Genomic DNA, 23,091 nt, shown 5'->3' with positions numbered 1-23,091 from the left:
AATTGGTTAGTATTACGAAACTGAAGCATGTTTATATAAAAGATAAGCTTAAGATAAATTATCACAAAATTCAAAGTTCAGACATCAGTAAATAATGGTCACATTTCCCCTCCAGATAGAGAAACCAGGCTGTCTTCAAATATTTCCAGAATTGCATCTGTCACAGAGCCGTTGTGCCCTACATGAGATAGAGATATCTATAAAGCTTTAATAAAATCAGATTGATTTATTAATTTATTTGCTCAGTCTGTTTTTCATGCTTCATTACTTAGTTCTGGGAAACACAAAGGTGAAGAGGACATATTCCATATTCATAATTGTTTAACCACATGAGTGAATGTCTATAGGTGACAATTTGCTTCTAGTGTCCAGTGTTTATTTGCAGTCTATTTCTTTTTTCCCACTATGTCAATACTTTAATAGCTGTATATGGAATGCTTACAACAAGCCTGGTGATGGGGAATTATAAATGAATAAAATACACTTTTCTCAGCCTCAAAAAATGCCTGAAATTAGATAATAATTCTAATAGAAAATGTTTATGAATTTCCTATGGATATCTTATACAACTTTACATTGTAGTCTGAAGGAAATCAACCTTTAACTTTATAATGGAAAAATATCTCCAAGTTAGTTATACACAATTTACGTTGGAAAACTGACATAGTAGATATGAAATAGTTTTTGTTTTTCTTCTAGGAAAGCCTTAATAGACATAGATACTTGAATTCTTTATCTCCCGGTGAAAACTCCACCGCCTTCTATGGAATAAATCAGTTTTCCTATTTGTTTCCTGAAGAGTTTAAAGGTATGGTGCGATGGTACTATTTGAGTGATTCCCTGATTTTAATTTGCTTGCTTAACTTTTGATAAATATTTAATTGTAAATCTAATAAATTGAGTAATAGTTAACATTTATTAACTATTTACCTACTAAGTGTCAGGCATGTACCATGTGCTCACATAAGAAAATAAATTCATGGCCACTGTCTTCTAATTACTGCTTAAGAAATGAATATTATAATTATGCACATTTCCATGTGGCTCTTAAGGGTAATTGTCTAATCACTTCTGCAGTTTTCTAGTGCTATTTCTGTTCAGGGCACACATGGTTCCATGGGTTATGATAGAAAAAAATGATGTCAATTATACTTATTTTTATTATTGACCTGGCTTTATCAAACAAGTCATTTTATGTGTCAACTCCAGCCTTATTGTAGGAATTCTCTTTTGTAGTTTTTAATGAATGCATTCTATATTATAGAAAAGCACAAAGGAAAAATCTAAAATAGCAGGTCTACTAGAAGGCTACTGTTTCTTCTTTAAAAGTTCCTCCCAAAGAATCCCAAGGATATAATAGAATATAATATTGGTTGTCTTTTAATATAATATTGGTTGTCTCTCTGTAATGTAATGTAATATTGGTTGTCTTTATATATAACAAATATATATTACATATAATATGATGCATTGTAATATAATATTGGTTGTCTTTTCATTTTATGTTTCTGCTCAGCCATTTATTTAAGAAGCAAACCTTCCAAGTTTCCCAGATACTCAGCAGAAGTACATAGGTCCATCCGCAATGTGTCTTGGCCATTAAGATTTGACTGGCGGGACAAGCATGTTGTGACACAAGTGAGAAACCAGCAGACGGTAAGTTTAAGTCCCTCTTCTTTTCTAATCATCTAAGCATTGAAAGGCAGCTTTGATGTCAAATTTAATCAAACTTGTAATGGAACCCATCATTTCTCCAGGAAAATCACATTTAAGTCATCCAAAATGACAATGAAAGGAGAATCTCTAGAGGAATGAGAGGCAAATGTTAAAGCCCTGACTTTTATTCCTGAAGCTGTGTCCTCTTACTAATTGTTATTGCCACCAACACAGTAACTCAGGGATACTTCCCAGTAGCTGTATCACAGATACCAAGCTTTCTTTACAATAGCAGGTGGAAGACTGGAGAAGGTAAACATGAGCATTAAAGGCTTAAATGGTTCAAGAAAAAAAAAGTGAAAAAGTAAAATGAAAATGGATAAATTTACCAACAGTGTGACTGAATCTCCTGGGTTCTCAAGCCTCATCTTGCAAGCTCTATCAGAAAACCTGCCCCCATCTTCACAGGATCATATGCCTTTGAATCCGTGGGTCTTTATAAAAGTATAGTCAGTAGTCAGTTCAGCCATAACGTGACACATATATTCCAGAAAATCACCACCTATGCGGAATTGAGCAGTAATCAATGACCTATTTTTTAAAAGACAGAAAGCTAATAGACACGTAGCACAGTTTAAACATGCTTACTGATTAAGAAATACATAAATACTGTAATGAATATAGCAATTGACCTTGAAAAAAGACTCAAAGTTTGCTGAGGACATGGGAGTTGGAAGGGCTGCAGCTTGTGAGTTATTCTGAAGTGGTGGAAGGAGGTGCCTTTGAAATAGGAAGGAAAGTGGTAAGAGCAGTTGTGGGTGGGAATGACCTATAATGCGTAGTGAACCCACCTAGCTGGCAGATGTTTGAGGGGTGCGTGCATGCTTTGCTGACATCCCCTACCTGTCTGCACCCCTCACTGTTGGCATAGGGAATACCTGTCAACTAGGGAAAGTCAAACCCGTAACGAGAGGTGGATAGTCTCAATTTGTCTGCAGTGGAAACCTCAACAGATCATTCAGCCTTCCCTCGTATGGAAAGTGTTTCTGTCCCAGCAGTTTCTCAGTCAATGTCTAGTTAGAATGATTTTTGCTTCTCAGATTCTATCTTCATTTTTGTACATTAAGTTTTACCACCGAATCATTTGCTTTATTACTGGATTTGTAATAACATGTGAATTAGACATAAATAGAATCCTTTCAAAAATGGTCCACAGTGTATTAAAGAGGGAACTTTTAATTAGGGATCTTTAATTAAAGGAATATTCGAGAGACTCTTTTTTTTTTTTTAAGCAGGAACTGCCCTTGTGGCTTGACTAAAACTGGCTATAGGGGTGGTGTCAGCAGCTTGTATTCACCTTTTTTCTTTTTCTTTTTTTGTTTTTTTGAGATAGAGTCTCGCTCTGTCACCCAGGCTGGAGCGCAGTGGTGTGATCTCGGCTCACTGCAACCTCCACCTCCCAGGTTCACGCGATTGTCCTGCCTCAGCCTCCTGAGTAGCTGGGATTACAGGTGCGCCCCACCATGCCCAGCTAATTTTTGTATTTTTAGTAGAAACGGGGTTTCACCATGTTGGTCAGGCTCGTCTTGAACTCCTGACCTCCTGATCTGCCTCCCAAAGTGCTGGGATTACAGGCGTGAGCCACCCTATGTTAACCTTTGTTGAAGTTTGGAGACCCTACTGTATAGTGAGTGTTTTTACTATGCCATCGGCACGAGAGATATAACCTTTAAAAGAGCACTTAAAGCCATAAAGTTGCTCAAAATGTAACTCTGCAAAGATATCCAATTGTCATTCCTTTTTTTTTTTTTTGATCTAACTCTGCCACACATGGCCCTCTGGTTATGTCAGGTTCATCCAATCTCAAATCTACTCTCCTCTGCCTTCTCTGTGGATCCTTCTTCCTTTTACGGGATCCTATGATCCCTGATTTCATTCCCTCTGTCTCCTCTCTTTCTTTCAGGACTAGTTCTTTTATTCTTTTGTTCTAGTTTGTTAAGTGAAAGCAAGTTAATAGATCCACTATCAGCATGATCGGCAGCCAATACTGGAGTAATGACTAATATGGGTTTATATCCTTAGGACATTTCATGTGCATCCACTATAAGCATACTTAATAGGGTATCTTTATAGCCTAAAAAGTAATTCATTAATATTTATTAATTCTCTTATCTCCATCAGCTATAATGAGCACAACATACATCTTTCCCCTCCTCACCCTTAGGATGGAAGTGGTATATGACCATGGAAGCAGAGTGTCCTGAAAAAAGCAAGGGGGATGGAAGGATGGAGTGGGAGTCAGCACACGCTCTCCAGCAGAAAAGCCACCTACAAAGAGAAGTCACATATTCAGTGAACTGAATAGTCTTTTAGAAGATCATCAGTTAGCCCAAGTATTTCCTCAGTCTCTAAAAATTCACCCTTACCTTGCATTGCCAAATTTAGAATAGTAATAATGCTGACAACATGAACTAATAATTAAATGATGCTCAGAAGAGACTTTTGGTTTTCTCTTTTTTTCAATTTAAAAATCTAGAGGATAGGCATATATATTGTGTAGGTTTCCAGAATCTGGAAACCTTACTTGATTCGGTAACTTGTTATATTTAGAGATGTTGGTAAGTTGATTTAAACCCTATAAATACTACCCCTTTTTCTATTTTTAAACAGTGTGGAGGATGCTGGGCCTTCAGCGTGGTGGGGGCAGTGGAATCTGCATATGCAATAAAAGGGAAGCCCCTGGAAGACCTAAGTGTCCAGCAGGTCATTGACTGTTCATATACTAATTATGGCTGCAATGGAGGCTCTACTCTCAATGCCTTGAACTGGTTAAACAAGGTGACTAGTCTCTCAGCCTTTTAAACTCTTTATTTCCTTTTTTGCTTGTTTACTGTGTGTTCAAAATTCAGATAGTTTGTTCGCATATATTAAATAATGTTTCCATGCTCAGAAATGTAGATGATCGAAGTTTGAAGTAATTAATCAGAATATTTAAAAAGAATCATTTCTAGGCAAAGCAATTGTCAAGAAATCAAAAGGGGAAAATTCTGAAGTCTGTCTTCAGAGAAATATTTATATTTATTTCTTGACATTTCTTAGTATATACATGCTTTTTTGCAGATCTGAATATCTCATAATTCCCCAGAAAGTTGAGAATATATGATTTTTTTTATTTTCATGGAATTTCTGAATGTTAAGGTTAAAAGGGAATTAGAGACGAACTAATCTTTTACCTCTTTTTTTTTTTTTTTTTTTTTTTTTTTGAGACAGCATCTCACTCTGTCACCCAGGCTGGAGTACACTGGTGCAATCTTGGCTCATTGCAATCTCTGCTTCCCGGGTTCAAGCAATTCAGCTGCCTCAGCCTCCTGAGTAGCTAGGACTACAGGTGCCCATTACCACACTCAGCTAATTTTTTGGTGTTTTTGTTTTGTTTTGTTTTGTTTTGTTTTTTTAGTAGAGATGTGGTTTCATCATATTGGCCAGGCTGATCTCAAACTCCTGACCTTGTGATCCACCTGCCTCAGCCTCCCAAAGTACTGGGATTACAGGTATGAGCCACCGTGCCCAGCCTGTATCTCTTTTTATAGATGAAGAAATGAAGCCTGAGAGGTGAGATCATGTTGCCAAGTCAGTAGCTGAGATGGAGTTGTACCTTTATTCCCCGGCCTCTCACAGTAGGGTTTGCTCAGTATACCCCAGTGTCCCTCAGTGTTCTTAGGACTTGCCCTGACAGTGTCCCAGATCCGATATCAACTGCATGAAATTTGCCAATAAGGGTGCTGTTGGGTTCTGTAAAACGTCATCAAGCCAGAGTTTCCCAAACCTGAATTCTCTTCCATTATCCATTGGTTGCATTTTTAATCACGTATTCCAGGAGCTGCTCTGTACACACTGTAGACAGCAATGAATTATGAGTCTCGTCCCTTTCATTAGCCTAGCATTCAAAAAGGGAGGATTTTGTGCAGATAACTATGAAGTATTTGACACATGCTATATGAATGGCATAAAAGTGAAGTGACAGAAAGAATGCTTGGCTTACCCATTGCCTGTGTATAAACCACCGAATGGAGTCTGAAGGACTTGGCAGAACCAGAAGCACTGGGAGGAAAGTGAGCTGTCCTATAGCACCGTCAGGAGAAAGATGACAAGATTGTTATTAGATCCATGGAGGATCTACAAAAGGATGCTGTAAGATACAGAGAAGTAAGGGAGAAGGAAAGATATTGACTCCAAATGTCTAGGCTATCCAGAACAAGGTGCTTATTCTGGATAGATTTAATTTATAATGTTAAAAGCCCAAAGTATAGGCTGGGCAAAATGCCTCACGCCTATAATCCCAGTATTTCGGGAGGCCAAGGCAGGTGGATTTGTTGAGTCCAGGAGTTTAAGACCAGCCTGGGCAACAGAGTGAGACCCCGTCTTTACAAAAAATACAAAAAATTAGCCTGGTGTGGTGGCTCATACCTGTAGTCACAGCTACTGGGGAGACGGAGCCCAGGAGGTGGAGGTTGCAGTGAGACAAGATCGAGCCACTGCACTCCAGCCTGAAAAACAGAACAAGACTCTGTCTCAAGAAAGAAAAGCGAAAGAATGCAAAGTATATGCACATGATGGAGGTGTGTGAAACTGAATCTGTTTTGACACAGTGAAGTAAGTTCTATTTGATTTACAAAACAATTGACAGTAAACATTTTCAGTGATTGTTTTCTTTTAGATGCAAGTAAAACTGGTGAAAGATTCAGAATATCCTTTTAAAGCACAAAATGGTCTGTGCCATTACTTTTCTGGTTCACATTCTGGATTTTCAATCAAAGGTTATTCTGCATATGACTTCAGGTAAATGTCTTATTGTATTATGTTTTTCTTTATATATTTTAAATTTATGATCTGTTGACTAGTTAATAATTTGATTGAAGGCATCAGTGCATACTCTTAATCGTTGTAAAACCTACTTTTTACTAGAAAGAGTAGCAATTACAATGAAATGTTGTAAATGTTGTTTCTTAATTATAATCTACTTAATTTTCCAAGTGTCATTGCAATAGAAATAAAAAATTTAAATTCTGTTTAAGGAATAATTTATATGTATATTTATTTGTTATGTTTTATATTTTATTATACTTATAAATTATTGGTGCATAATTTATATTTATATTTATCACCTTCATCTTATCAAATTTAGGTGTTATATTACCAGTAGCATATTTCAGTCTTAATGGTGAGTCCATCCAGAATTGCTTTGTGCGGCTAATATCATACAGGCTACGTATCAGGAAGCATATTTTAAATACCATTTATGTTCTTTGCATTTTTCAAGACATCAGCCATTTGAAAAATATAACACAAAAATTCAGATTAGAAACAAGAGGGAAGCGTATATTACTGAAGATAAATTATGTAGCATACACTATAAGCATGATGGGAATGTAGGGATAGATAAAGACAGGCTGAGGGAAAGGACTTGTGTTGAGATTGAAGGGCAAGATAACTTTGGATAGTTTGGGGGGAAACAATCATTAAAAATGCTTTAAAAGCACATGAAAAACACAGAGCTGGCTGGAGACTCATCATGACCATTTGATAGAGTTCATGGGTGAAAAGTACAAAGGGAGACCCAACCAACTCCCGGCTTCATTAAGAAAATATATGATGGGAACTTTGCAGTCTTTTGAAACAGAGAAAACAGAGGAACTAAATTAAATTTGGATAAGGTAACAGAATGCCCTATGACTTAGTGGTCATATATAAAATATAAAAGAATCCCTTGATCCAGATGGTATCTACCCAGGGGATCTGAAAGAAATCAAGGGTGAAATTGCATCCTTGAACAAAATGTACCCGTTTAAATGAGCATAAGTGTGCCAGAGAACTGGCAGTTTGTCAACACAACTCTGGTCTGCAACAAGGGTCCTCAGGGTGACCCTAGGAACCATGTACCAGGCAGCCTTAATTCCACAGCTGGCAAGCTACGTAGGACTTATAATGAAATGTTCAGGGTCACTGAGTACCTTGGTCAACATCTCCTTTGGGGGTAAAGGTAATGTGCTTTCTAAAATGAGAAAGTATGCCCTATAAACTGTGACTTCCTTGAGAGTATAAGGGAAGGATGTGTACAAGAAAAAACTAGATTTACAAAATATCATTAAAAGGGATTAAGGGAATCCCTTGTCATGGTAGGAAATTGAAGAATAATAGGCATTAGTCTGAATTAAGGGAAAGAGAGAATGCAGGAGTTATTGACATTGGGCCTTTGATTAGGAAGGAAGAGGTCCCAGTCAAAATCTCTTGTTTATATTGAAGATTAAACTCTAACAATACAATGCTAAGCTGATAGCATTTGACTGCAGGAAGATCTTTCTTTGATTTATGTATTCATTCAGATATTTACTGACTTTTTTTTAAGTTCAGGGAATTTGGCAAAGAACAAAACAGACAAAAACCTTGTCCTCATTAGTAATTGAGACAGACAATCAACGAAAAATAAAAATGCATATGGCATGTTAACTGTAATAATTTCCAAAGAGAACAAAAGAAAACAGTGGGAGGAAGAGGAAATATCTGGTGGTAGGGGGAGTGTACAATTTGAGAAAGGGTTGCCTAGCAGGGTCTCACTCACTGAAAAGGTTATGTTCAAGTGAAGACGTGGAGAAGTGTGTGGACTTAACCACACAGATATCTGGGGGAAAATTGTTCCAAGCAGAGAGGCTGTAAATGCAAAGATCATGAAGCAGAAACATGTCTCGCATGTTAGAACAATGATGAAGCCACTGTGGCTGCAGTGTGGAGAAAAAAGACAAGACTAGTAGGAGATGAGGTTATACTGTCCCTGTATTAGTCTGTTTTCATACTGCTGATAAAGACATACCCAAGACTGGGAAGAAAAAGAGGTTTAATTGGACTTACAGTTCCACATGGCTGAGGAGCCCTCAGAATCATGGCGGGAGGCAAAAGGCACTTCTTACGTGGTAGCAGCAAGAGGAAATGAGGAAGAAGCAAAAGCAGAATCCCCTGATAAACCCATAAGATCTTGTGAGACTTATTCACTGTCACGAGAATAGCATGGGAAAGACCAGCCCCCATGAATTCAATTACCTCCCTCTGGGTCCCTCCACAACATATGGGAATTCTGGGAGATACAATTCAAGTTGAGACTTGGGTGGGGGCACAGTCAAACCATATCATTCCATCCCTGGCCCCTCCAAATCTCATGTCCTCACACTTCAAAACCAATCATGCCTTCCCAACAGTCCCCCAAAGTCTTAACTCATTTCAGCATTAACCCAAAAGTCCACAGTCCAAAGTGTCATCTGAGAAAAGAGAAGTCCCTTCTGCCTATGAGCCTGTAAAATCAAAAGCAAGCTAATTACTTCCTGGATACAATAGGGATACAGGTACTGGGTAAATACAGCCATTCCAAGTGGGAGAAATTGGCCAAACAATGGGGTTACAGGGCCCATGCAATGCCAAAATCCAGCAGGCAGTCAAATTTTGAAGTTCCAAAATGATCTCCTTTGATTCCAGATCTCACATCCAGGTCATGCTGATGCAAGATGTGGGTTCCCATGGTCTTGGGCAGCTCTGCCTCTGTGCATTGCAGGGTACAGCCTCCCTCCTGGCTGCTTTCATGGTCTGGCATTGAGTGGCTGCGGCTTTTCCAGGTGCATGGTGCAAGCTGTCAGTGGATCTACCATTCTGGGGACTGGAGGACAGTGGCCCTCTTCTCACAACTCCCGTGGGACTCTTTCGGGGTCAGACACCGCACGTTTTTCTTCTGCACTGCCCAAGCAGAGGTTTTCATGAAGGCCCTGCTCCTGCAGCAAACTTTTGCCTGTGCATCCAGGCATTTCCGTACATCTTCTGAAATCTAGGTGGAGGTTCCCAAATCTCAGTTCTTGGCTTCTGTGCACCCACAGACTCAACCCCAAATGGAAGCTGCCAAGGCCACATCCTGAGCTCTATGTTGGCCCCTTTGAGCCATGGCTGGAGCATCTGGGACACAGGGCACTAAGTCCCTAGGCTGCACACAGCTTGAGGACCCTGGGCCTAGCCCACGAAACCACATTTTCCTTCTGGGCCTCCAGGCCTGTGATGGGAGGGGCTGCCATGAAGGTGTCTGACATAACCTGAAGACATTTTCCCCATGATCTTGGGGATCAACATTAGGCTCCTTGCTACTTATGCAAATTTCTGCAGCTGGCTTGAATTTCTCCTCAAAAAATGGGTTTTTCTTTTCTACTGCATCATCAGGTTGCAAATTTTCTGAACTTTTATGCTCTTTTTATGTTTCCCTTTTAAAATGGAATGCTTTTAACAGCACCCAAGTCACCTTTTGAATGCTTTGCTGCTTAGAAATTTCTTCCACCAGATACCCTAAATCATCTCTCCCAAGTTCAAAGTTCCACAAATCTCTATGGCAGTGGCAAAATGCTGCCAGTCTATTTCCTAAAGCATAACAAGAGTCACCTTTGCTCCATTTCCCACAAGTTTCTTATCTCCATCTGAAACCACCTCAGCTTGGACCTAATTATTGTCCATATCACTATTGGCATTTTGGGCAAAGCCATTCAACAAGTCTCTAGGAAGTTCCAAACTTTCCCACATTTTCCTTCTTCTTCTGAGCCCTTGAAATTGTTCCAGCCCTCTGCCTATTACCCAGTTCGAAAGTCCCTTCCACATTTTCGGGTATCTTTCCAGCAATGCCCCACTCTACTAAGACCAAGTTACTGTATTAGTCCATTTTCATGCTGCTGATAAAGACATACCCAAGACTGGGAAGAAAAAGAGATTTAATTGGACTTACAGTTCCACATGACTGGGGAGACCATAGAATCATGGTGGGAGGTGAAAGGCACTTCTTACACTTCTTACATGGCAGTGGCAAGAGAAATTGAGGAAGAAGCAAAGGCAGACACTCCTGATGAAACCATCAGATCTCATGAGACTTATTCACTATCACGAGAATAGCACTGGAAAGACTGGCCCCCATGATTGAATTACCTCACCCTGGCTTCCTCCCACAGCACGTAGGAATTCTGGGAGATACAGTTCAATTTGAGACTTGGGTGGAGACACAGCCAAACCATATCAGTCCCCAGGCAGTAGCAGCCTTAGAACAGGGTATTAGAAGAATGGCCTTGGAGATGAGAGATGAGGGGTATGTATAGATTCATACCCCAAACAGAGGGTAAAGCCCTACACAGTTTTTTATTGGAGAGGAGATAAGAGAGAAGGGAGTCTAGGAGGATTCCCGGCCTTTTGATCTGAATGACTGAAAAATAGAATTACCATTAATGAAACTTGAAAGTCTAAGACAGGAACAGATTTAGAAGGAAACAGCAAGAGTTCAGTTGGAACACCTAGGAAGTGATCCCAGGAAAGATTGGTAGTGGGGTGGGAAAATGAGAGAACCAGGGCAGCAGGGTTTCCTGATTAAGCCAGTTAGTGCTGTGGCTAACCTCGTGCTTAGTCCTGCTGGGGAACTCTGGCGGCCAGGGTAAAATGTACACTTCAGTGCCATCCCACCCAAATTGATGATTGTTGTCTTCCCTGGTTCATTAGTTGAGGGTGCAGCTGGGGATAGAGATGGGGACTGGGCTTGCTTTCTGGGCTCTAGGAGGAAAACAGCTCAGGGAAAGGGCTGCAGGATCTCATTGTTGCAAGTTGGGTGAGTGTGCATTGCATTGGTGACACCCTGAGGATGTGGGAAGGTCTTCCAAAGCATTTGCCCTAACTGGGCACAAGACCTGGTCCTTTGTACTTCAGTATATTGTTTCCATATAAGATGGATGCCTGAGACTCAGGGAGGGCCATACAGCTCATAAACTGTGGAGTCTGATTAGAACTAGTCGTATCTGTTCAACTCTAAAGCTTGTGTTTTTACTCCCAACACTATTGGTAAGGTCATGAGGTCTTAGGTTTTCAGCCAAACACTCTTTAAAACATTGTGCAGAACCCGAACACATCTAAGAAGGGAAAAAAATCCTCTAAAACATAAAAATATAATCTAATTTTAAAGCAAAATGATCCCCAGGGTTCTTCATGAATTTTTATCAGACCCCAGAAATTTCAGAACTCAAACTAGAATATTAGAATGACTATGTAAATAAACAAAAACTGTAGGAACCTACTACATATAACAATAGTCAGAAAAATTCAGGCACAGTGTAACGCACTGAATTCTAGGGAAGATGAGATGGAAATCTACATCATGAAGTGTCGGTAAGAGGTCAGACTTGCCTTCATTGCCTCATCTTGATGACAATAAAATTTAGGAAAATTCTTTGAAGACTGTAGGTTTTGGAAATTATTAATCTGTGAAATGAATAGTAAACTCATGGAATCAATGTTTGATAATATGGCCATTATCAACAATATACATGTTGATAGTAGTTCTATATTGGGTTAATAATGAAAATTAAAATGCTGTCTGGAGCATATTTGAACTCTCTAAAACCTGACATCTTTCTGAAAGACAAATGATAGCAATGCCACTCAATTCTGGGGCCAAATGGAACATTTGCCTCTGCTTATGACTGAGGCTTGTCATTCTATTTCTTACTTCTAATCTTTGATATCTTTTCTTCAGCTCTAACCCAAATCAGGGATTATTACTAAATTGTTTCTTTGATTCTGCAATGTCAGTTACCCTTTGCATTCTAAAAATATTCCTTCTTCTTGATCTTTCTGCTTTTCTCCTGATGTCCCTGAAACTGGATCTTTGATGAGATGAACTTCCAGTAATCCTTTGTTATCTCAAATTGGTGGAGACAGCTGTGTTCTGGTTGATAGAGAGATTATTTTATATATATATCATGTTTAAATCAGGAAATACTCAAAGAATTTTGATACAATAAGATGTACTTTATACACTAAATCCTATGGGGAACAAAATTAGTTATTAGATAAGTTAGAAATGAGGGAAATAAATAATCCTTATTGTAAACTTCGAGTATAACTTATATGCTGGGCATGCTACATAATTCATGTCTTGCAAAATTATATCCCATAATTTTATCCTTATATTGATTCTGCACGGTAGGTTAAAGGGCTGCAGTGTATAGTTGGAATCTGAACCCAGGTGTGGGATAATTAAAAACCTGTAACCTATCATGACCCTTTTAAAAACTTTACAATTTTGCCTGTCTCAGGATCATCTTAGTTAATATAAACTATGTTACAGTAGCAAAAATTAGAAATGTCTGCTTATGTTAAAAAGCAGATATTCGTGCTAATAGATAACATGAATAAACGCATAAAATGAGTATATAGTTTCTACTTCAATAAATTCCATTATTATGCAGTCAACTTTTTGCTCCTCTGTGGACAAAATATTCCCTCTCTAGAAACTGGTCTCCAGCTGGTCATCATGAAAGATTATTTACTCTTTCAAGCCACTAATCCACCCCTGGCTTGCTGTAGCAGTAAACTACAAAATGCTATCTTACTGGCTTGAAATACTAGGAACTTGTTTCAGTATCCTTCACCCAGAAAGCTGTCCTTTGCAAAATGTCAATAATGATTTGATCACTCACTTGTAAGATCGATGAAGGACAAATGTTGTATAATATGAGACTTTATGTCCATGTGTGAAAGCAATAATTGTGTATTTTGCAGTCTTCACAGTCTAACACCTAGTTCATCTGGCATCCTAACATTTCTTGTCTTTTTAAAATATTTGTTTAACATTTCTACTATTGTATAATTATATTAGCCACTTTTGGGTAGCCCTTCCCTATAATTTCTATATTTGAAAGTGACTAACATAAGTTAGTCTCTTGATTCTCACGGTATGGCAGAGATGGCAAGTTATCTCCAAATATCCAGTCTTTCCACTTTCCTTAATAAAAGAAGCCCTATATCTTCACTGACTTTCCAGCCAGCTACAGAACTCATTCCCCATCTTCCTTTAAGCTAGACTTAGTCATATGACTGAGTTCTGGCCAATGAAATCCGTGAAGATATATGTGGAAGTGTTGCGTGTTATTTCTGGGAAGTCTTTTCAACAGAGATGTACCACTTCTCCTTTCTACTGTCTTAAATATGGGTTAAATGGCTGGAGTCCCAGCAGCCATCTTGGACCATGAATGGACCCTGAAAATGGAGACCTTTGAATAGCAACACAATGATAGAGAAAGAGCTTGGGTTCTTGATATCCTGTAACCCTATCCCAACCATAGACTACCAATCTCTCTGACTTAGCTTCCATTGTTTAGGTCCTTTGTAACTGCAACCAAACCTACTCAGAATTATACACGGATTGTATAGATCATTGTTATTTTTACCTTAAAAACTAAATTTTCTAACCAAATATTTCCTCTTTTGGTAGTAACCAAGAAGATGAAATGGCAAAAGCACTTCTTACCTTTGGCCCTTTGGTAGTCATAGTAGATGCAGTGAGCTGGCAAGATTATCTGGGAGGCATTATACAGCATCACTGCTCTAGTGGAGAAGCAAATCATGCAGTTCTCATAACTGGGTTTGATAAAACAGGTAAGTGCTGATAAGACTCAGTTGATTGCTTTCCAGCTTGGATGCTGACCGCAACATGATCACCATCCTGTAGAACGTTGAAATTTGGTTCTGCTATGGCTAAGTCCTCATAAGACCTTCACAACTTCTCAACAATCTTATAGGTGTAAATGTGCTGAGCCCAGCTTGGTCGTGGAGACCCTAACCCAGTGGCACTAGAGGAATTAAAGACACACACACAAAATACAGAGTGTGGAGTGGGAAATCAGGGGTCTCAGAGCCTTCAGAGCTGAGAGCCCTGAGCAGAGCTTTACCCACATATTTATTGACTGCAAGCCAATGATAAGCATTGTTTCTGTAGATTATAGGTTAACTAAAAGTATTCCTTATGGGAAATAAAGGCATGGGCTGAAATAAAGAGATGGGTCTGGCTAGTTATCTGCAGCAGGAGCATGTCCTCAAGGAACAGATTGCTCATGCTATTATTGTGGTTTAAGAATGCCTTTAAGCAGTTTCCTGCCCTGGGTTCGGCCAGGTTTTCCTTGCCCTCATTCCGGTAAACCCACAACCTTCCAGCGTGGGTGTCATGGCCATCACAAACATGTCACAGTGCTGCAGAGATTTTGTTTATGGCCAGTTTAGGGGCCAGTTTATGGCCAGATTTGGGGGACCTGTTCCCAATATAAATGTCTTGTCAGATTCCACCTGTCAATTTTTGGGTGGATATCTTGTTAAAATGATGATAATTTTTATCAATACAAAACTATCTGGAATATTTAGTATAATTATTGGGAAAAGGTAAGTGCATATTATTTTATCATATGTATGTATCAGTTCTTTGTTTCTTTTTCTCATTCATTGGAAATTGGTGTTTGTTTTCATTTTATGCAGTCCCTGTATAAAGGGAAGTGAATTCAAGCATATATTTCTACTGATTGGAGTGTGTCCCGAAGTACTGCTCAGGTTTACTTAGTTAAAATAAAGTAGTTAAGTTACATTACATTACATTACATTTTTAATCTTCTTCTCAGAGCTACTATCCTTATCAAGAATCCAACTTAAAATAAAGAAACTTAAACATTCATAACAAAGTTGAGTTTTCAGGATTTGTTACCATTTATGTTTCATTGTAGGAAGCACTCCATATTGGATTGTGCGGAATTCTTGGGGAAGTTCATGGGGAGTAGATGGTTACGCCCATGTCAAAATGGGAAGTAATGTTTGTGGTAAGTCATAAATTTGTGTTTAGAACCTCGAGATAAATATCAAGGAGATTATTTGAATATTTTAGAGTTACAATATATACTCAAATCACTTTAGCAGTAATAGTTTTTGTCCTTTAACCAAATGATGAACAAAAAAAGTGTTTTACAAGAGGAACTGTTAAACATATTAGTATTTGAAAAAGGAAGAGGGACCTTAGTAAAAAATATATGTTACATGTATATCTTAAAACATAAGATAAAGTAATAATTTACCAAGGTTAATTACTTTAAAAACGAGATAAACACAAAGCTTAGGAGAGTGGACTCCTGCAGAAATGTCTTCTTGTTCCAAATTTACATTTCATAACTATAAAGTTTTCTTAATTTGTGTATTGTAATATCTGCTCAATGACTATCAAAAGTTTTTCTATGTTTTCAAATATATTGAAACTGAGCGTTAGTATTGTTTGTGACTTAATATGCCCCTTGCCATCTACAGAATTCTAGCAAAACACCCACTAGAATTGAGAGGCTTAGGCAAATACCAAACATGCTTTTTTATTGAATGACAACTTTTTTTTTTTTTTTTTTTGAGATGGAGTCTCACTCTGTCTCCCAGGCTGGAATGCAGTGGTGCGATCTCGGCTCACTGCCACCTCCGCCTCCCGGGTTCACACCATTCTCCTGCCTCAGCCTCCTGATTACCTGGGACTACAGAGGCCCACCACCACGCCTGGCTAATTTTTTGTTTTTGTATTTTCAGTAGAGACAGGGTTTCACCATGTTAGCCAGGATGGTCTCGATCTCCTGACCTCGTGATCCGCCCTCCTCGGCCTCCCAAAGTGCTGGGATTACAGGCGTGAGCCACCATGCCCGGCCTGAATGACAACTTTTTAAATGGACCACCAACCAAACTAAAATAGCTGGTTAAGAATTTTAACTATGTTATAAAACTATATTCAAACCTATGTTCTAAAACTTTTGGTTTAGAAATCAGCGTATTTTCTGAATCAAGCTAGACCCAAACTGAGTTACATATTAGAGCAATCATGTCGTTTCTCATTATAATTTGTTCCAACATATATACAATTTTTTAAAAATGCAGAATTTTTCAGATTATGAGACTGATTAGTTACAGAAAAATTTGAAAGTTTATGTTTAATGATTATTATCCAATCATTCCATAAGGCAGAATCCATGAGAGTTCATGAGTGATCTATTTTGTCACCCTGATGCGACAGTTTTAATAAGTTATTCATTGAAAAAAGTCAACATCACAGAAATATATTGGCCAGAGCACTAGCAACCCCATCAGGCCTCCACTTTTCAGCATTACTGGGAGCTTGTACATCTTTGGAACTTGCAGATAAATTACTGATGTTGGCCGGGCGCAGTGACTCACGCCTGTAATCCCAGCACTTTGGGAGGCCGAGGCGGGCGGATCACAAGGTCAGGAGTTCAAGACCAGCCTGACCAACATGATGAAATCCCGTCTCTACTAAAAATACAAAAATTAGCCAGGCATGGTGGTGCGCACCTGTAATCCCAGCTACTTGGGAGGCTGAGGCAGGAGAATCGCTTGAACCTGGGAGACGGAGGTTGCAGTGAGCCAAGATCAGGTCTCTGCACTCCAGCCTGGGCAACAGAACAAGACTCTGTCTCAAAAAAAAAAAAAAAATTACTGATGCTAATCATTGAACTCTTGCTGCTAAACACATATTATGTCTGACTGCAGCAGTGGTGGATCTTGGATTTGGGCTGAGGGGTGACTGCTTTCAAACCTCTGACAGGAGTGTTAAAATAACATAATTCAAATATTGGTTATAATTGCCTCAGTTATAACTACATCCCTCACCACAGCCTTTCTCCATCCCTCAGCTACTAAGGGTGAGTGGAGATCATTTCTGCTCTCCACCTGCTTTCATAATATGAATCTTTAAGGGCATGCCTGGTTAGTGATCATACAAGGATTGAAATTCTTCCTGAAAGTGAATATGCCCTGAAAGTTACAATGATGTCATATTACTCTTATGAACAATGGTATAAGGCAGATAGTATTTCATAGCTGCAAGAGATTTCGAAGATATGGTAAGTTACAATAAAAACCAGTCTTCGGATAGGCTAGTTATTGCTTTTGCCATGATGTTGCAGTCTGTGTTCTTGTGTGTAAAGAAAGCATAGCACACTTGTGATTTATTAAAGTTTTACCCACATTCAAATTTTAGAATTTGAGTTATGAAATTGCATTTAAAATAATTTCTTAAGTTATTTTGCCTCTAAGAAATAATGTATTAGTTCAATACAGATTCCAGATGCATACATTTATTCAGTTAACAAGTAGTTTTTGTTGTCGATTTTTAAAATCTTTAAAATTATTTTAGTTTCTTAAAACGAAAATATTAGGCATACTTCTAATATGCCTAATCTCTTCTAATATCTGCCTTTGATGATACCATGTTTACATGGACAAGCTGTGATAAGTATTACATTATTTTCTTAGTAGGTACTAACTCTTTCTGAACCCAAATGAAAAATTGCTTTATTTTACAATTTCAAAAGCATCTAAAGAGGAAATAGACTAATGATTCCTTTTTTCCCCTTAGGTATTGCAGATTCTGTTTCTTCTATATTTGTGTGACATGTTGGAGAGATGAAGAGACAGCTACAAAATGAAGGTTTTCATAATGCAGTGTAACATAGTACTTCAAAGTGTTATTCAACTTCAAGTTTCAGCAACTACCTACAAAAGATTCTAAGACCCAGTAGTATTTAAACTAAGTTTCAGAATGTTACCTTCTTGTAGAGAGATGGACAACCAAAGTCAGTGGGACACACTCCAGCGCAGAAGGCTGCAAGGAAGCCTATGGAAGAGTTTCCTGCCCTGAGAGGAAATTCAGATTAGGAAATATTTTAGGTCACTGCAACTGGGGGAGGCTGCTGTTTACTTTTGTTTGCTTGTTATTTATTTGATTGTTTATTATGAGATATTTCAGGTGGGATCAAAGAGGTCATAAGAATTTATTTTCTTTTGTGGGGTATAATTACTAGCTTTAGGTTACCCCTATACACAAGAACGGCCAACCTAAAATTTTGTGTTCCTTGTACAGTTCATCATATTAGCAGCCCTCTGAGATGGTATATTGGAAGGATTTGCAACACCAATTGCTTTACCTAAACAAATGGTGCTTACTCTTTGAACAGCAGAGTGACCACGTAGAAGGAAGGAAAAGGGTAAAATCCCTTCAGTTAAACTGAAATTAAATGAACAATAAGGCAACTACATAAGTAACTTCTAGTAGCATTGTCTAAGAGACAACTTACTGTTTGATAATTTTCATTGTGAATAGGAATCCAATAGATCATATTTCTTACTTTGTTCTTTTTATACTGGAGAATAATATTTTGTTCTCTAGTATATCAAAATATCAAAATATTATCTCATATTTTCTCCCTCTCTTTCTCTTACTCTTTCTCAAGTTTTCCTGGTGGCTTTGCTTCCCTGACTAAAGAATTAAGTCTCATTTTTACTTTCCATTTCTATTTTCTGGCCACTTAGTTGACTCCCTTTGTCTCTATACTTTTACCAACATTAGGATCTCACCTCTTCCTTCCTCCCCTAATTCATAGGCATCACTCCTATCAAAGTCCCATCTCTTACCCCTGGGTATCAGTCAATCTGTGAGTTTTCCAGACTCTGTTTCCCAGTTTTCCCCTTAGCTTTCCCGGTCTCCCATCTGAACTGCTTCTTTGTGCACCTGTTTTCCTTTCCCTTGGCTCCCTGTCTTGATTCCTGTGATCACTCTTGCATCACTAATTGCACAAGTGATTTCAGGTGCAATTCTGATTAGCCTGCATCTGTGCAGTGATCAATAATCCAGTGTGCCTAGAAGGGACACTGTGTGCTGTTCATGACCTGCAACCAGGAAACAAGCCATTTCTTGTTAGCAGTGTGAGAACCTTATAGCAAAAGAGTTGACCTTCTGGTTGAATATAAGTACAACCATATTAAATGAGTCAATACAAGAAAATTATTTCTGATACTATGTACGTACATATTTCTTCTCTAAACTTTGTCATTCTTTTCTAATGTATATGATCTAACAAAAATGAAACATGAAATGCAGCAGCAACCACTAAAAAAATTCAAGGACATCTAATTTTTTCTGTCACTTTTGCCCTTTGTTTATCCTTCCCTGTGATTAGATAAACAAAATAAAAAAACAAAATGCTGTATTTCTCTTCTTACACCAATCAGAACCAATCCCAAAAGAATGTTTGTTGACTCAGGTTTAGAGGTGTTCCAGAAAGACAGATATTGACATTTTAATTGATAAATATTTTTATTATTCAGGCATGCCAGAAAAGAACTATGTCCTGCTTGACTAGTTTGTATTTGCTACTGACTTTCTATGTGATATAAATGCATTTCTAATACTCTTTCTCAAGTTCTAAAGGATTTTTAAATTTCAAAATGATTAATATGTTTCTGCTGTTGTGGATTTTGATGATATTTACAATAAAACAACCTACATTTGACTTTGGTTTAAAAAGAACCTCTTCTTAAGTGTATGGCTTACATTTCATCAACACAGTATTAATGTGTTTTATATTTACCGTGTTTTCTCAGCTCTAAATTAATATATCCAGCTTTTGGTTTTCTCCATAGGCACTTTAACCTCAGTGTTTCCAAAACTCCATTCATCATCCTCCCTAACTCCTCCCACCGCTCCCAACAAAAATCTCCTTTACCTCCTAGAGCGTCTATTTTGGTTAACAGAATCAACATTATGGAATCACCCAATCAATAAAATTAAGACAAATCCTAAACGTTTAAGCAGGTCATCTACACCTTGGTAACCCATCAATGAATTACCCACCTCCTGTGGCTACTGTCATTTCTTAGTTGCAATGTTCTTTAGTGTCATTTATCTCCATTATTCAGTAGCCTACCTATTATACTCTATGTCCCTTAATCCAGACTCAGAGTCCGCTGATTCAGATCAATGTTCTCATAGTCCATCTACTTTGTTCCCCTTGCATTTACATTTCTCAAAGATATCAATTTTTCTGTTCACAACCATTCAAGGGTTCCCAGTGCCTATGATACCATGCGAGCTCTTTTAAGTGAGCTTTCATGAAGAAACTCCTCTCTACCTTTTCAACCATGATTGCTGCTGTGCTGCATAGTTCAATCGCTCTTATGCTGTGCTCCAGCCATAACAAACTGCTTAAGTCAAAGCAACAAAATCCTCATCTAATAATTAGAAGTCATAATGAAAGTCATCAAGATGTTTCTGGGCCGGGTGCGGTGGCTCACACCTGTAATCCCAGCACTTTGGGAGGCCGAGGCGGGCGGATCACAAGGTCAGGAGATCGAGACCACGGTGAAACCCCGTCTCTACTAAAAATACAAAAAATTAGCCAGGCGCAGTTGTGGGCGCCTGTAGTCCCAGCTACTCAGGAGGCTGAGGCAGGAGAATGGCGTGAACCCGGGAAGTGGAGCTTGCAGTGAGCCAAGATCACGCCACTGCACTCCAGCCTGGGCGACAGAGCGAGACTCCGTCTCAAAAAAAAAAAAAAAAAAAAAAAAAAAAAGATGTTTCTGGATGTAGTTTCACAAAGATCTCAAAGTGGATACTAAATTAGCCAACCTTACAGTGATTTTCTAACCCATTTAAAAGTTATAAAGTGGGTCATCAGCACTAGAAGCAAGTGTGACTGGGCAAGGGTGGGAACTTGCAGTCTAAATTATTTTGATATTTATGTTAAGAATAACTGATATATCCTTTGATAAAACTCTTGCAACTTCTAGCTTAGTCACACCAAGAAATATAGATGTAAAGAATGAAATATAACCGTATAGTCTATGATATGATTTGGCTGTGTCTTAACCCAAGTCTCACCTTGAATTGTAATAATCCCACATGTCAAGGGCAGAGCCAGGTGGAGATAATTGAATCATGAGGGGGGTTTCCCCCTACTGTTCTCATGGTAGTGAATAAGTCTCATGAGATCTGATGGTTTTATAAATGGGAGTTTCCCTGCACAAGTTCTCTTGCCTGCCACCATGTAAAACATGCCTTTGCTTCTCCTCTGCTTTCCACCATGATTGTGAAGCCTCCCCAACCATGTGGAATTGTGAGTTCATTAAACCTCTTTCCTTTATGACTTACCCAGTCTCAGGTATGTCTTTATTAGCAGCATAACAACAGACTAATACAACAGGCTAAGAAGGGAGTTACAAATTGGCCAGGGTGATTGACCAGGACTATCAAGATGAAATCAGTCTACTACTCCACAATGGAGGTAAGGGAGAGTAGGCGTGGAACACAGGAGATCCCTTGGAGTATCTCTTAGTATTGCCATGTCCTGTGATTAATGTCAGTGGGAAACTACAACAGCCCAATCCTGGCAGGACTGCAAATGGTCCAGACACTTCAGGAATGAAGGTTTGGGTCACTCCACCAGGTAAGAAACCACAACCTGCTGAAGTTCTTGCTGAAGGCAAAGAGAATAAGGAATGGGGGTAGTGGAATAAGGTAGTCATCAATAGCAGCTTCAGCCATGTGACAAGTTGCAGAAATGAGGACTGTAATTGTCATGAGTATTTCCTCCTTATTTTGTTGAGAACATGTTTGCACATATATACACTTGTACTAAGAAAATATATTCATTTTATTTCCTTTCTTTTTGCTTTATCATGTGATGTCAGATTTGTTTACTTCATATCAACATTTAAGTGTTGTTAACTTTATGTAATAGCATTTAGGTTGGGGATTGGTGCACTTCCAGTTGTACAAAGGATAGCTGTACTGTATTAGGTGTAATTATGACCTTATTATTATCTTTATTTGAAGATTATGTATGATTTCAGGAGATGTGGATGGGTTCAAGCTGACAAAGTTGTGATGGTTAATATTGAGTGTCAACTTGGTTGGATTAAAGGATGCGAAGTATTGTTACTGGATGTGTTTGTGAGGGTGTTGCCAAAGGAGATTAACATTTGAGTCAGTGGACTGGGAGAGGCAGACCCACCCTCAGCCTGGGTGGGCACCGTCTTATCAGCTGCCAGTGTGAAAGCAGGCATGGAAAGAACAGACCTGCTGAGTCTTCTGGCCTCCATCTTTCTCCCATGCTGGAGGCTTCCTGCCCTGGAACATCAGACTCCAAGTTCTTCAGCTTTTGGACACTTGGACTTACACCAGTGATTTGCCAGGGGCTCTGGGGCCTTCAGCCGCAGACTGAAGGCTATATTATTGGCTTCCCTACTTTTGAGGTATTGGGACTTGGACTGGCTTCCTGCTTGCAGACCTATTGTGGGACTTCATCTTGTAATTGTGTAAGTCAATACTCCTTAATAAACTCCCCTTCATATATACATCTATCCTATTAGTTTTGTCCCTTTGGAGAATCCCGACTAATACAGTCTATTAAAATAATGATAAACATTGACAAATAACATTTGCACCAATATTCTAAGGCACTTTGGTGACAGAACATCTATTAACATATTTTTTTCCTAAGAAATAGCAAAGCTTATAAAATAAGTACTTTTACCCCCAGATGGATAGGAAACTAGGCTTCAACTGATGATTGTACCAGATAGTTAATAAATGGCAGAGCCAGAATTTGCCCTCGAGTTTGTTGATTTCAAAGCTAGTGCCTTTTAGCCACCATGCCATTTGACTCTGTATTATATCAGCCTAGCCACCATCAGATACTGTGTATACACACATACATGAGCACACAACAGTCGTGG

The 23,091-nt window shown here is 38.6% G+C and overlaps 1 protein-coding gene across 1 annotated transcript in view; it reads left to right on the top strand.

The window, feature by feature from the left end:
* CTSO (cathepsin O) overlaps positions 1-19,882 on the top strand; it is a 30,075-nt gene extending 10,193 nt beyond the window's left edge. The window contains exons 2-8 of the mRNA XM_015139410.2: positions 700-808; positions 1,517-1,656; positions 4,327-4,494; positions 6,374-6,495; positions 13,985-14,148; positions 15,261-15,353; positions 17,936-19,882. Of these exons, the coding sequence (XP_014994896.2) occupies positions 700-808; positions 1,517-1,656; positions 4,327-4,494; positions 6,374-6,495; positions 13,985-14,148; positions 15,261-15,353; positions 17,936-17,970 (831 nt within the window). The 3' untranslated portion in view covers positions 17,971-19,882. The remainder of the gene's footprint in view (positions 1-699; positions 809-1,516; positions 1,657-4,326; positions 4,495-6,373; positions 6,496-13,984; positions 14,149-15,260; positions 15,354-17,935) is intronic.
* The last annotated feature ends 3,209 nt before the right edge of the window (positions 19,883-23,091 follow it).

The sequence above is a fragment of the Macaca mulatta genome, chromosome 5 (genome assembly GCF_049350105.2).
Source record: "Macaca mulatta isolate MMU2019108-1 chromosome 5, T2T-MMU8v2.0, whole genome shotgun sequence".
NCBI lineage: Eukaryota > Metazoa > Chordata > Mammalia > Primates > Cercopithecidae > Macaca > Macaca mulatta.
The sequence above is the reverse complement of the archived record's forward strand: the minus strand, read 5'-3'. Positions and strand labels throughout refer to the sequence as shown.